Source organism: Sycon ciliatum, chromosome 5 (genome assembly GCF_964019385.1).
Source record: "Sycon ciliatum chromosome 5, ocSycCili1.1, whole genome shotgun sequence".
Lineage (NCBI taxonomy): Eukaryota > Metazoa > Porifera > Calcarea > Leucosolenida > Sycettidae > Sycon > Sycon ciliatum.
Window position 1 is genome coordinate 5,360,824 of NC_088647.1, and position 14,921 is coordinate 5,375,744.

Below are 14,921 nucleotides of genomic sequence, written 5' to 3' on the forward strand. Positions count from 1 at the left end.
GAGACAGGGTTAGCGAGAGCTGACTAGTGCAGGTACGCTGTCATCTCCTGAGGTGGTGGGCGAAGCAGCGAAGTGAAACGAAGGAAGATAGAACTTATTAGAAGGCATACGGAGCCACCAAAACCTATTGCCTGTCACATACTAAGTGCCATTTAGGGTTGACAGCTGTCAGCTGACAGCCTCAAAAATTTGAAAATCTGCTCAAAAAACTCTCGATCAGAACTCTGCGCACTCTCAAATGGAGCGCACAGTAAAAAACTCGGCGACGAAGAACGCTTCGTATCGATGCCCTGGACTGAATTCGGCACGTCCAACAAACGGAATAGTGTTCTCTGATATATTCTCTACGTGCTGGGTATGGTCGCGTTTAGTTGGAAGCTCAGTGCATCACCACTTTCGATTTTGAGACTTGGCCGATGGACTATCAGTGCAGTTGGACTGACTAAACTCTTGGTTTCGGCTCGCAGAAGTCATTGTAGTTGTGACATGCGCATGAGTCCTTGACAAGAGCATGCATACAGTAAATAGCTAGCCACCCATAATAGGCCATATGTAGTTTTTAGGAAATTAGAGGCCTCAGTAAAAACTTTGAAATTCTCCGTGAAGTCCAAATTTGAAATTCCCATAATTATGTAGCCTATTGAGCAGTATCAAGAGTACATGAAAACCATTTGTACTCTAGGCTTTGTGAACTGTCGAGGCTACCATGGCTACAGGGTTTGTACTGCAGTTCAGTTCTGTAGCGCGTAGCATAGCGGGTTTACGGTCTCAGTGACACAATTTTTGTAGTCCAGTTTGCATGGCTTGTGCCTAGCCTTGACTGGAGGCAGTTGTGCTGACTTGGAAATTGAGGACAGGTTTCAGACTTGTTGCACAAGCTGCAGAGTGCAGGGGAATGTTTTCGGTGTGCGTGCTACTGCAGTGCAGAGGAGGACTACGATTCGCGCGTTCACAGTTTCGGTTCTTGTCCAACTGAACAGCCAGGATCTCTGACAAGTGACAGCCAGACTGACCATGCGAACACGTAAGTGACATGCACGTGGTAGTATTACTAGAAGCTAGTACAGTAGATGCACCCGTATGCATAAAATACACTAAGCTAGTACAGTAGATGCACCCGTATACATAAAATACACCTCAGAATTAGGGGTGAAACGGTTCCATGTTTTTCATGTTCGGGTACCCGAATGCCAACATTGTTTCCCACGGTTCGGGTATCGGTTCCATGCACTCTTTTCTCCAGACCGACAAAATGCGTTCGCGACAATTATTTTTTAGAAAAAACATTTTTAGGAGCAAGAATGAGACATCGCAGAGTCCAAGTGCGAAGAAGATAATGACCATGATGACCAGAGAACTCTTTGGAAGAGTGGGGATCGTAAGGTAAGACATTTAAAATCTTGAGTAGACTTGACGTGTACATGTATTTGTACAAGAACGAGATTTTTCGGGTTTCGGTTCGAAATTTGACGGAACGGGTACCCGAATCTTTTCAGCTGGCGGTTCCAAAACCGGTTCCTTACCCGAACCGTTTCACCCCTACTCAGAATATCATGCGGCTCTACAGAAATGTAGAATGTATGCTGCTTTGCATTGCCGTCTTGACAGGATATGTTCCACAGACCACTGAATATATCTGTGAATAACGGTGCTGTGGCCATACAGCTTGCCTTGTGCAAGTTGTTATATGTACCATGATGTACAGGGAAAATACCAGCTGATACTAGTGCATGGCAGAATGGCACAGCCGTGAGGGCATGTATCAAAACAGGTATTGCCCACAACTGAACGCGTTCAAGTGCAGTAGAACGCCGGTTATCCGGATGTCAACTACAGTAAAACCTGTAATGGCGACCACTCGGATATGGTGACCACTCGGATATGGTGACCACTCGACCATGGCGACCACTTTCCTTGTCACGGACGCATTCACATTCAAAACAGCTCGGATAAGGCGACCACTCGCTCAACGCGACCGATGACCACCCGCTCAACGCGACCGATGACCACCCACCCGCGATCGCGTTGCACAGTGCTAGCATATGTAAATGTACGTATTGCATGGTGCACCATGCAGGGTAGATCTACACATCAGTGCAGGAAGTGTAGATGTACATGGTGAATGCACGACACTTGACAGGTCTGAGGACCACAGGCACATGAGTCGTGCTAGAGTAGCATAGGTGTGTGCACTGTGATACACTGATTAAAATGATGTGTCACATGTGGATATGGTCACGTAACCAACTGAACCTGGATAAGAAGACCACCTGGCCACACCGACCACTTTTTCTCGTCCCTTGAGGGGTCGCCTTAGACAGGTTTCACTGTATCTGGATGGTCGATTTTTCGGATTGCCTGGTCGGGCTGGACAAATACTCATTAGCAGGTTTTTCGAGGTTTTTGCTGATTTTCCCCACTTGGTGAACCATTCAAGCGATGCACACGACGTATTGAGACAGGGTTGGAGTTAAAATGTATAACAATAGTGTCACTGTTTTGAAGTGCGCCTAGTTCCTGGTGTACTGCCGAAGAGAATGAAAAATGATGAAAACATGTGAGAATATGCATGTTTAGATAGATGTTTGACTGCTCCCATATCCGAATATTCTTCTCATCCGAACTTCCTGGAGACAGCCTGTGCCCCAAGGGGTGCGGATAGTCGGCACACTACCGTATTTCACTTCAAACTTCACTGAGTTCAGCAACGCAGGGAGGCTATTATGTGATCACATCATCATCATCAGTTCAGATGGTCTGTATGCGGGAGCAGCTAAGCTGTGGTAGGGCAGCAATGCAGTAGTAATGTAATGCTCTTTCCCTCTTTTTGCCACGCCATGCTTCACGCCCATAACAATAATTAGTGATTCCACTATACTCAGTGCACATAAGAAAATCTGCTGACTCACTGCTATGACATCCGATTCAAACACATTTAGGAAAGGAGAAGCTCCAAAAGGGGTCATGACATGGATGAGGTGACATACTCTTAACCGTCCAGATCACGGCTTTGCTCTGATCTGGAAATGTCGATGCCATTAGTACTTTCTGCACCAAGTAATCACTCTGAACGCAAGCCCTGAAAGGGGCATGCAATATCAACAAATACAGCCCACGCACATTCACCCTGGTTTATTCTTGACTGTTCTCATGACAACACGAATGTGACACGTAGTACATCCAGTGCATCTGGGCACTCCTGTGCAGTGGCCCTAGCCGACAACAAAATCTGAAAAGAGAACTTACTTACTTACTTTAACTTACTTTGGCTCCACGACCCAGGTCATGAACGCGTACAGCGCAGTACAGTGGTGCCGCGATTGTCTACATACCATTGTCCCAAAGTGTCTTTTCCAGTGGCCACTACTGTACAGTCAAGAGTCCCCCCCCCCCTCCCCCCCCCCCCCCTGCATACACACATATGCATGCGAGTACATACTCGTATATACTGTAAACACTTTTCAAAACTATCCCCAAACTATGTAAGTTACGTCTCGGTCTTGCTTATGGCCGCTGCATGCATGCAAACTGCTCTACCAAATAACATTCCTGCTATGCCAGCCAATCAACACTGTACAGTAGATACTGGTTATAACGTGCCCTTCTGATTTTTCACATTTTATCACTATAACCGGTATATCACTACAGGCGATTTTCAACTGCTCGCGTCATACATACACATTATACACGTGTGGGTACTCGATCGCGCTAATGTAGCGTACTGATACGTGATGGATGCTACTGCACCTTCTCCAGTCTAGAGTGAAGAACTTCTTGGCCCAAAGGCATCATCCAGGAAGCACCAGACCAGAATACCCTATGACAACACACATGTGGCTCCAAATCGAGACATCAATGCCTCACACTTGTGTGTTGCTATCACTATAGACGATAATTTTTCTGCACAAAGAGGTGTTTTGAATGGTGATTCTGTGTCCTTATAGCCGATTTATCGCTATATACGATATATTGGTTATAATGATAATTTGACTGGCTTTTTCTGGTTTTGCTTTTGATATTTTCATTTTGTATCAATATAGCCGGTTTATCACTATGTCCGATGACTTTATAACCGATATCCACTGTATTCTGAGCATGTTTCACGCCTGTCTGCATACAAGTAGTGTGCACTAAATGTTACCGTGAATGTAGTTTTAAAGGGGAAGTTAAGGCAAAAATTAAAATTTCACCAGTTGTAGTCTTCGGGGTGCTGAGTCGAATGGTCTTGGTCCGAGAAAGCTGAGACGCTCCCTTCCTACTTGAATCCCAATCGAACTCGCGCACTTCCACCGAAACTGGGTGACTGCGCCCTACTAGATGGGGATTTGTATGCAAAATGTCACTAAAAGCGCCATTTCGTTCTTATAAAAGCACGGATGACCGCGATTGGCCCATATGTTGTAGTCTTTTGGACGCTGAGTCGACTGGTTTTGGTCCGAAAAGGCTGCGATGCAGCGTTCCTCCTTTATTCCCAATCGAACATGGTTGAAGAAGCGGTCACGTGCTCCTGGGTGCCCAAATCACCTGGTCACCACGCCAGCAGGCAACAACTTTCACACCAAGGTTCAACTCGAGTGACAGGACTGCACCCAAAAAAGGTCAAACAGGCTAGTAAGTTGTACCCTGCAGGCACGGTGACCAGCTGACTGGTGTACACGAAACGATGACCGAGTTAAAATGTGAAATAGCATGTCACATCAAAACAATGTACACAGCTTTTAAATAACCTCTCTAGTATGCTTAGTAGCTGATTGCTCCCGATGTCTGCTGTTTTAGAATCGTCCATGGAAGCAAGAGAACTATGCTTTCGGCGAGAATCCTAGTGATGACGGAGAGATGTGAGGTGGAGACTCAAGTCATACCGTCACAGCAACATCACAAAGAAGCCAGCTGGTCCTACCAATGTTGTTCTGAAGTAAGTGATACATACACTGGTACTAGTAGTCTGGTGTGCACTCAAAGTACCAAATGTCCTGCCTTTGAAACAAGTATCAGAATCATTGTCTTGTGTACTTAAATACCGTTTACTCCAGGCCCACGGGTACACACACGTGCATGCGCACAAACATAAATGGTAACTCTCCCACACATCCGCCTGCATGTACGACATACCCATACGGACGATTTCACAAGCAATTGACATGTTGGGGTTGGGGTTGCCATGACTTCTCTTTGAGCAAGAGAGCTTGAAAGGTCAGTGCCGTCGCTATCCTGTTTTTGCCTAGATTACCATGTGTGTTAGTCAAACTGATAGATACGTCTTTGCAATACAAAAAGATGTACCCCATAATCATATTGCAAAGACGTTTCTATCAGTTTGAATAACGTTAACCTAGGCCAAAACAGGATAGCGACGGCACTGAGCTTTCAACTTTCAAGCTCTCTTGTTTCACGTTATGGTGCTAGATTGGATTGGAGCCTGTGGGCACTTGAAAAACTAAAAAGACTTTTAATCCCAGGCAGGCCCAGACATGCACATTCTACCAAGTGGTCATTTTACGTTATGGTCCTAATTTTGTTTCTTTTCTTTTTTCCACACATAACATGGCATTCAAACCTGCACTATCACCCTGCATGCACCCCCTCCGTACACAGCGCGTACAAACACATTCTAGCAAAAGTTGATCTGAGCTCAACTATTTCGCGTACGGGAAATGAAGTATGAATTGGCCTTTACATTACGATCCTGCTGTTGAGAGCCCTATTACAATATGTGACCAGCTGTCTTTTACGGTACGAGACATATACGTGACAGTGCCAGGCACATCACATGATTCGTGCCGGCCCTATGGAACACACATACACATTCAAGTGCTGTGGAGCCTGGCTAGCACCAGACACTACTAAAGTAACGTATTTTGCGTAGATTCAGGAATATGCTCAACGCAGTTAGTAATCTATAAAATAGTATGTGATGATAGACTGGTTACAACGACGCAAGAGAAAATAGTTGCGCCATGATATCATCACATTCAATTGTCAGCGATTCACACTGCCCACCGGGGCAGACGCACAAATTGCCCACCGAGAGCTAGCCCGCAGCTGCCACCTTGGGCCAATCACATGAGCGGCCACAGAGGCCAACAGCCAGCCCATTGTGGCCTGAATGATCCTGCCAGCCGTGGGCCGCTAGCATAATCTCACTGCCCACTAAGGGCGCACAAATGTCCAACGCGGCCAGCAACCTGCCCGGTGAGGGCGTATGAACGGCCGCCGCGGCTAGCAACCTGCCCACCGAGGGCTGAAGCAAACTTCTCCACAGGGGATAAAGTGTACAGCCCACCGAGGGCTGAATCATACTGCCTATTCAGCCAATGAACAGCCACCAAAGACATCAACCTGCCAGCCAAAGGCTAAAGCATATTACCCACTGTGGCCGGCCGCCCACTGCCAAGTGAGGGCAAACGAACGACCAACGAGGCCAAGAACTTGCCCGCTGAGGGCTCACACAGCTGCCTGGCATGAGGCATCACACTACACACACATATACAAGTACAGCATGAGTACATGTATAACTAGGTAGAATGTTTGTCAAGCACTTACATGTACATGAATAAAGGATTTGACCCGGTTCGGGGATGTTGTGTATGCAAGTTAGTCATTATATATCTACTACACCGTTTGTTACTGTATTGCGCATGCTCGCATATGGTTGTTGTTGTTACTTTACCTGACCAAGAGGAATGTCTTACAAATGCTAGTGTTTGTGTGTGTCAGTAAGAATGCATGAGTGTAATGGAATGTTAGTCCGCAAGGGGACATAACAATTTGGCGACGAAGATAAAAGACGAAGATGTCGCGATCGAAGCTTGAAATATTTGAAAAAGGTGATTTTCGTGAGTATGTAGAGAGACTCACGTTTTATTTTATCGCCAACAGTATTGGACAAGTCGCAGCTGGGGCAACCGCGGACCAGGAGAGAGCGGCGGACACGCAAAAGGCAGCTGTCCTGATCAGTCAACTCTCTGCTGAGAACTACTCGATTCTGAAGAGTCTTTGCCTGCCGGACAAACCAGCGCAGAAAACGTTTGAGGAACTCGGAGAATTGCTTTCAGAGCACTTCAAGCCTAATGTCAGTGTGTTGGCGGCGACTCATAGATTCCAGAGGATTTGTCAAAAGGATGGAGAGTCAGCAACACAGTATGCAGCTAGACTAAAGCAAGCAGCCATGGACTGTAAGTTTCAGGCGTATTTGGACAGGGCACTCCGAGACCAGTTTGTCAGTGGGTTGAAGTCGATGAGTGTTACGAAGGAGATATTGTCGAAAGCAAAGGAGACCTCAAGTTTGGCGGACATTGTGACGATGGCATCAGCCTATGAAACTGCATCGAGAGAGTCGGAACAATTGACGGCACAGTCCGTCCACGCCGTTCGTTCGCGCCAGTCGACGAGCAAGCCAACTCCAACTTTCAAGTCGCACGACAAGAAATGTTTTCGGTGTGACAAGGCTGGTCACAAACCGGAAGAGTGCCGCTTCAAGAGTGTGAAGTGTCACGCGTGTGGTACGGTGGGTCACATCGAGAGAGCTTGCCGCAAGAAGAAGTCTGGACAAACCGTCCATCACATCGCGGAAGAAATTGGTGAGTTCGTTCCATGTGCTAGTAAACCCGATGTCACCATGTCTAGTGTAAATGCAATGGGGCGACTACCGTACACTGTATCATTAGATGTAATGGGTACCACTATCCAAATGGAGATTGATACAGGAAGTGCTGTCACGATTCTCAGCAGCGCAGATTTCTTGCAATGCAATGGTGTGCTGAGTAATCTGATGGAATCCAGTATCAACCTTGTGTCCTACTCTGGAGATGTGATTAATTGTCTCGGGGAAGCGGAAATGGAGTTCCGAATGGGCACACAATTGCACACACTATTGGTGAGGGTTACAAATGGAAACCGTCCATCTATTCTGGGCAGAGATGCAATGGCTTTGTTCAAACTCCCCTGGAAATCAATTTTCGAAGTGCACCAGGTCGAAAAGTCTGGCGCTAAATTCATTGAGAAATACCCAGGGTTGTTCGACACCTCAGAAGTGGGAAAGGTGAAAGGCGTGCAGGTGAAATTGCATGTGTCTGATGAGAGCCCTGTTTACCGAAAGGCAAGGCCGGTACCACTGTCAATTCGGGAGAGCTATGTTGAGGCTCTGAATAAATTGGAAGCAGATGGTATAATCGAGAAAGTCACGCATTCAGAATGGGCCTCCCCTACTGTCACGGTAGAGAAATCAGGAGGTGGGTTGAGAATCTGTGGTGACTACAGTGGCACTATCAATCTGCATTCTAAATGCGAGCAATACCCGCTACCCACTCTTGAGGAGCTATTGCACAAATTGGGCCCGGGGTCTAAATTCACGAAGCTGGATTTGTCGCAAGCCTACCACCAGCTAGAGATAGCACCTGAATGTCGGAAGTACACCACGATCAATACCATGCAGGGGTTGTATCAGTACAAACGACTCCCTTTTGGTTTTCACAGCGCCGTATCTATTTTCCAACGGGTAATGGAAGAAACCCTTAGCGATTTGCCAGGATGCGGGGGCTACATCGACGATGTGTTGTGTACTGGTCGTGATGAGGAGATCCATGAGAAAAATGTGGATCAAGTGCTATCTTGCCTAAATGAGAAAGGATTCAAGCTCAATCCTAAGAAGTTCAGCTACATGGCGGATAAGCTAACGTACCTCGGTCATCAGGTAACCGCGCAGGGAATCGCACCCTCGCCTGATCGAGTGAATGCCTTGAAAGTCGCAAAGCCGCCTAACAACGTGAATGAATTGTACTCTTTTCTGGGTGCGGCCAATTTTCAACGGAAATTTGTACCTCGGTTCGCAGAGATTGCTGCACCACTGTACAACCTGCTCAGGAAAGAAATGAAATGGCAATGGAGCAAGGCAGAGGAAGATGCATTCCAGGCCTTGAAAGATGCAATGTGTGAGCATACGCTATTAGCACACTACGATGTCAAGAAGCCAGTCACACTCCAGGTGGACGCTTCTCCAATGGGTCTAGGTGCCGTACTATTGCAAAGGCAAACGAATGGTGATGTTTTGCCGGTTGCTTACGTGTCAAGGAAATTGACACCGGCTGAATCGCGTTATGCACAAATCGAACGGGAAGCCGTAGCTGTGGTTTTCGGTGTTACGAAGTTCCAGAAATACTTGCTAGGGCGCCACTTCACGCTTCAAACCGACCATCAACCACTATTGAAGTTACTGGGAAACAACGAACCAGTTCCTACACTTGCATCAGCTCGCATCAAGAAATGGGCACTAATGCTAGCTGGCTATGATTATGAGATCAAGTATTTGCCAGGCAAGGAAAATGTCTACGCGGATTTCCTGTCTAGGCAACCATGTGAGAATATCAGTCCGTCTGCAGAGGAAATGGTTACGGTTCGTGTCTTGCTAGTGGAGGAAGATACGATAATCAAAGCAGACGTAGTGAAATCGGAAACAGCTCGTGACCCTGAGCTATCTAAGGTGCTCTACTATGTGGTGAATGGTTGGCCTAGCTCAGTACCCCAATCGTTTCGGTCTTACCACAATAAGAGGGATGAGCTGTCTGCGGAAGATGGTATCCTATTGTGGGGACAACGAGTTGTCATACCCAAATCACTAAGAATGGTATTGCTACGTGATTTGCACACGGAGCACTTTGGCATGGTCAAAACCAAGCAAATGGCACGACGGTACTTATGGTGGCCAAATGTGGATCAAGAGATTGAAATGTTGGTCAAGGCATGTGCTCAATGCCAAGAAAGTGCGAAATGTCCACCTGCCAAGTCGGGAACCTGGTCATGGCCAAACGGTCCTTGGAAACGGGTGCATATTGACTTTGCAGGACCATTCATGGGCAAGATGTTCCTGGTTGTGGTGGATGCATACACAAAGTATCTGGATGTAATTGCAATGTCTAATGCCACGTCTGCAACCACTATTGCGGCTCTGCGGCACGTGTTCTCTGTGTTTGGTCTGCCGGAGCATCTTGTTTCAGATAATGGAACCCAATTCACGAGTGAGGAATTCAAGGCTTTCCTCCGTGCCAACGACATTGTGCACACCCTGACGGCTCCAGGCCATCCGGCTACGAATGGACTTGCTGAGCGCTATGTGGGTGTGTTTAAGCAGAAGTTGAAGGAAATGGGTGCAACGAGCGAACCACTGCAAGCTCGGCTCGACAGGTTTCTGCTAACGTACCGCACGACACCCAACCATGCCGGCAGAACACCTGCGGAGATGATGTTTGGACGCCAGCCACGCACGCGGCTCAGTGCTCTGCGTCCCTCGCAGGTACGTCAACAAGCAAAGGCTTATGAGGACGGCAATCGCGTCAAGCCAGCGTTCACAGAGAGTGACTCTGTGTTTGCGCTCAATTTCGGCAAAGGTAATCGTTGGGTCCCGGGACGAATTGTGCGTGTCCTCAGTGACTACAACTATGAAGTACAAGTGGGTGATGTGTTGTGGAAGCGTCACCGAGACCAGTTGCGTCTACGGTCAGTTCCGGCAAGCTTGAGTGCATCGCTGCCAGAACCACTGTTGGATACAATCGATCAGACGTCACCGTCACCAGTGCTGTCAGACGTAGCAGAGTCGTCACTGGCCAGTGATTTTCCGGCTAGCGTCTCGCCACAGTCTGCTACTGTACAAGTTGAGGCGGATCCTCCTTGTGAGCAGTCTGCTCCTGAAGTTGGTTTACCACAGGTTGAGAATACTCCCTGTGAAACCACTGTTAGACGTTCGTCTCGGCGTAGTGTTCGTCCGGATAGACTGATTGAACAGCTTTGAGCCGTTCCCTGATATGTCATTGCTGGACTGTTTAGCGAACTAGTAATTATTACCATGTACAATAGTGTGCAAGATCCTTGGTATTGCTAATATTGACTGACGGATTCCTGCGTCAGATTATGTTATTGTAGTGCTGTGTCAAAGTTTAAGAATTCACGTACGGTGGATTGATGAACTTATTTTATGTGTTTCTTCAACGATTTTGAGGTATTTAATTGTGGTAGAATATTCCCTGGAACATTCTTGAAAGGGGGCAGTTGTTGTGTATGCAAGTTAGTCATTATATATCTACTACACCGTTTGTTACTGTATTGCGCATGCTCGCATATGGTTGTTGTTGTTACTTTACCTGACCAAGAGGAATGTCTTACAAATGCTAGTGTTTGTGTGTGTCAGTAAGAATGCATGAGTGTAATGGAATGTTAGTCCGCAAGGGGACATAACAGGGGATCAGGCAGTGTCTCGGAAAATGAATATGCGACCACAGAGAGAAAACAGGGCAACACATGACTCTTGAAATCAACCGGTGACTCAAGGGTAATAGCCTAGCGAATAGCTTGGATTCGTTTGCAGGGGAAATGCAACAGCAAACTCAGAATTCTTAAAACATCAACTACCAACTTCAGTATGATCACGTGCATAGACTGAGGAGACAAGTAAAATATTCTTTAAATACACTCAATTACTCGCACGAGTGCACCGTGCCGATGAGTTCAAAACTATGTACACTATCATTCCACTGGGCCTGGGGAGCAATGTGCAGCACAGAACATACAACAAAGCTAGTGTACAAAGAACCGGCTTGAATCCGGCAAAACCACACGGAGCTGACATCTCGGTAACCAGCATCCTGGTGCTTGTGTCCACTGCCTTCTACCTGTCGGCACAGCTATTCCGTGTATTCTGCCTCACTGCAACAAGACAAAAGTTGTATAAAGAAGCACACAAATTCAAATCAATTTTAAAGCAATCGTCTTCATCCCCAATCTGATGGATACGAACGCTCTTCCTGAGATGTGCACAGAGGCGCTGATGTTTTTAAAGGAGCAGCTGGAAGATCTGAATAAATACAGTCCTTCTCCCCCCTCCCCCCTCCTACGCTGTGAAGTACATTGTAGTTAGCCAGTTTGTGCTACAGGGCTGAGGGTGGTGTACATTTGCAGTTCACAGTTTTACGTTCATTACGAGTGTGAAGGCTGTTACCGACCGGTGTCTCAGTTTCTTCATTGATTCTGATGAAACCTGGTCAAGCTTTTCTTCATTGATTCTGATCAAACCTGGTCAAGTGACCATTTGCGGGTTTCAGCAGCCTCCTGACCTGTTACACCACTATTATTCCTTGACACCAAATCTTAGTCAACTGTGCAAGGATGAACGGCCTGGTTTGTATTAGAGACCACCTGCAGTGAAAGACCGTGTTGTGTTGGTCCAGGCTTCATCTGTATGTGCATCATACAGTGTTGCTCAGTGCACAGTCCATTCAACCATGAATGGGGTACTACAGTTGCGTTTGGAAAGTATAGACCTCTGGTTTCAAAAAGTGTAAGGCCAGCAGCATCTATACCAAGCCTGTGACCACTTTGAGCATGAAATTTCCGAAATAAATCGGGCTTTTCACTCACAGAGCAACTGTTCAGTGCATGGGGTAGTGATCTACCACAGCAATCACAATCCACGTAATCAACGCATATGCGACACTCAGTTGACAATCACTCATACACCAAACGGAAGCAGAGATTCTCACCCTCTGACAATGTGTACTCTTGCATGCAAGACGTACCATATACACTGTATGTCATACATCACATGATACACACGCGTACCCTGGACCATGTGAGATACCAGGCATCAGACCAAACCAGACAAGAACCACATATGACAACGTGCGTAGTTAAAAAGCGAGCCGAACCGTCATAACACACGTGTACTGCACAACTTCGAGTTTTAAACTTCTACACACTGACGATGGTGTATACTCACAGAAGAGCTGTACGGATCAGGTTACGATTCTCCGGAGCACTGTCCTCTAACTGTGCACACAACTCGTCAATGGTCAGCTCTTGCCTCTCCACAATCAGATAGAGGATGATACAGAATACGCTAGTGACTCCATATCCACTGCCAGTGATCGTTTCTTGGTGTTTCCCATGGAACACGCGCAAGACGTTTCGATAGTTGTTCTTCAGATTCTTGTCCACCAGTTTGACTGCAGCCTTGCCCAGTTTTCCTGCAGCAATCAACGATAAAATACATGTACTCGATCGGCCACCAATGCTCCACAGACTCAGTCCTATGCTTCAGCTACAGATTACCGCAGAATTCACAAAATATCTAGGTTGCAATTGGTGATAGTGGTGTTCGACCTCTGCCCCGCAAACTCCTTCATAACACAAGAGACAGGAGTAGTGTTGAGTGACAAGTCCACAAGTTGTATTTCAAAGTAGCCTCCTTACAATAGAAGCATTGACCCTTGAATTTTACTGCTCATTGCAGCAGATTGGAAATATTTATTGTGCTTCTTAACGAGCCTTGATGCTGACTTGCTCCATTCGAAGTCAGTCTCTGTGTGTGCCCACTTGGTAAAGGTAAATGGAAAACAAGGAAGAACAAACCTCTTGCATTGTCATCCAGCAATGGTTCAAGAGCAGCTGTGAAGTCCTCCCAATCATCAATGTTTCTGAGATGCTTGCAGCTGCAGAGATTGACCATAGAGGGATGGAGAAATACATAAAGTTTAGACAACATCAGGGAGAGGTGGTAGTATGAAGGGGAAGAGGAAACACGGAAGATTATGTTGAAATTATATTATTGTACTTGTACAATCATGTTACCGCCGAGAGCTCTGTCGCACCCTCTAATATTGTACAAACATCCCAGGGCAATCTTCTCTCATCTATTAATTGGATGGGGATATATCATGCAGTGTTGGGTGCTTCTACATTGTCAAATATGTGTGTGTGTGTGTGTGTGTGCATGTGTGTGTGTGTGTGCGTGTGCGCTTGCGTGTGTGCATGTGTGCGCGTGCGTGTGTGCATGCGTGTGTTTGTGCATGCACACGAGAGGAGGTTAGGGGGGGGGGGGGGGGGAGGGGTGCTTTTTCACTTCATCACCCATAACATTTGAACTTCTTTTAAAAAGAAAAAAGAAAAGGACCTTACTTCTCTAATGCTAGCAGTTCACAAGCATAGAACTAAACCCTATTGAATTAGCTATGTAATGTGTGTAATAACGATGTGATGAATTTGAGTAAAACAAGACTGATAATGATCGTGGACAGGCAGATTGCCCTGACGGAGTACATGTGTACAGTGTATCAAGACTGCATGTACTGACCCTATAGCGCCGAGTGACTTGCTGTCTGTGTCGGTGCCACACGCACCACCGCTACCAGTAGCCATGCCTGCATGCACCCAGGAGAATATGACAACACAGGCCAATAATCACATAATCAACCACAAACATCAACACACCTTTGTCACATGGAGGAACCGGAAGGACCACTCGAAAAGCAGAGACATATTCACTGGCAATGCAATTTTTCACTTCAAGATAAATCCGTTCTTCAGTTGTTTTTTAAAACTTGCTAGCCAACACATGAATGTACTAGCACTGGTAGATTGGTACATTTCAAGATTCTTGGAAATCGAGTTTACAGGCTAACTGTTATCCTGTTTCAATGGTGTTAGAATTCCCATTACACTGCATATAGTGTTGTATAGAGTAGTATGCTGTGTACTGGGAATTAGCTGACTGGCAGCTGGACAATGGGACAGGCCATGTTTCTTGATAGCACTACTGAGTTCAGTATTTTGTTAGCAGAAAAATAGCTAAAATACAAACCTCTCTAGAAAACGCCAACATTGGTGGACATACACAGAAACTGTGACGTACGGCAACTTGCATAAGTGCTGAAAGTTTGAAACCCACAATAGCAGCATCCATGTTCCTCTTTTGCTGGGTCACAAGTTCCCCGAAAGACTGTGGGTAGGAGCAAGCAACAGCTTTTTGGTGGACTCGACCACTCTGACTCAATCCCACTGTTCGGCACTGCAAATGACACTCGATGTTGATTGGTAGCGGCTATTATATACCCGCGGCTGGGGCCAGTGACACTGACGATAATGTCCCACTGGGACAA

The 14,921-nt window shown here is 46.5% G+C and overlaps 2 protein-coding genes across 3 annotated transcripts in view; one reads left to right on the forward strand and one right to left on the reverse strand.

Moving 5' to 3' along the window:
• The first annotated feature begins 6,793 nt into the window (after positions 1 to 6,793).
• LOC135816543 (uncharacterized protein K02A2.6-like) lies at positions 6,794 to 10,783 on the forward strand. Its single transcript, XM_065329739.1, has one exon. It carries the CDS (start codon positions 6,794 to 6,796, stop codon positions 10,781 to 10,783), a length of 3,990 nt encoding a protein of 1,329 aa, XP_065185811.1.
• Positions 10,784 to 10,965: 182 nt separating this feature from the next.
• Positions 10,966 to 14,921, reverse strand: part of LOC135817317 (uncharacterized) — a 97,650-nt gene continuing 93,694 nt past the window's right edge. For both annotated transcript variants that reach the window (XM_065330480.1, XM_065330478.1), the window contains exons 8-11: positions 14,117 to 14,183; positions 13,396 to 13,475; positions 12,764 to 13,010; positions 10,966 to 11,694 (exon numbers count right to left, since the gene is read on the reverse strand). In XM_065330480.1, the coding sequence (XP_065186552.1) occupies positions 11,673 to 11,694; positions 12,764 to 13,010; positions 13,396 to 13,475; positions 14,117 to 14,183 (416 nt within the window). In that variant the 3' untranslated portion in view covers positions 10,966 to 11,672. The remainder of the gene's footprint in view (positions 11,695 to 12,763; positions 13,011 to 13,395; positions 13,476 to 14,116; positions 14,184 to 14,921) is intronic.

Coding starts and splice junctions, on each gene's coding strand:
- LOC135816543 (XM_065329739.1), top strand. CDS start 6,794: ATGTCGCGATCGAAGCTTGAAATATTTGAAAAAGGTGATTTTCGTGAG.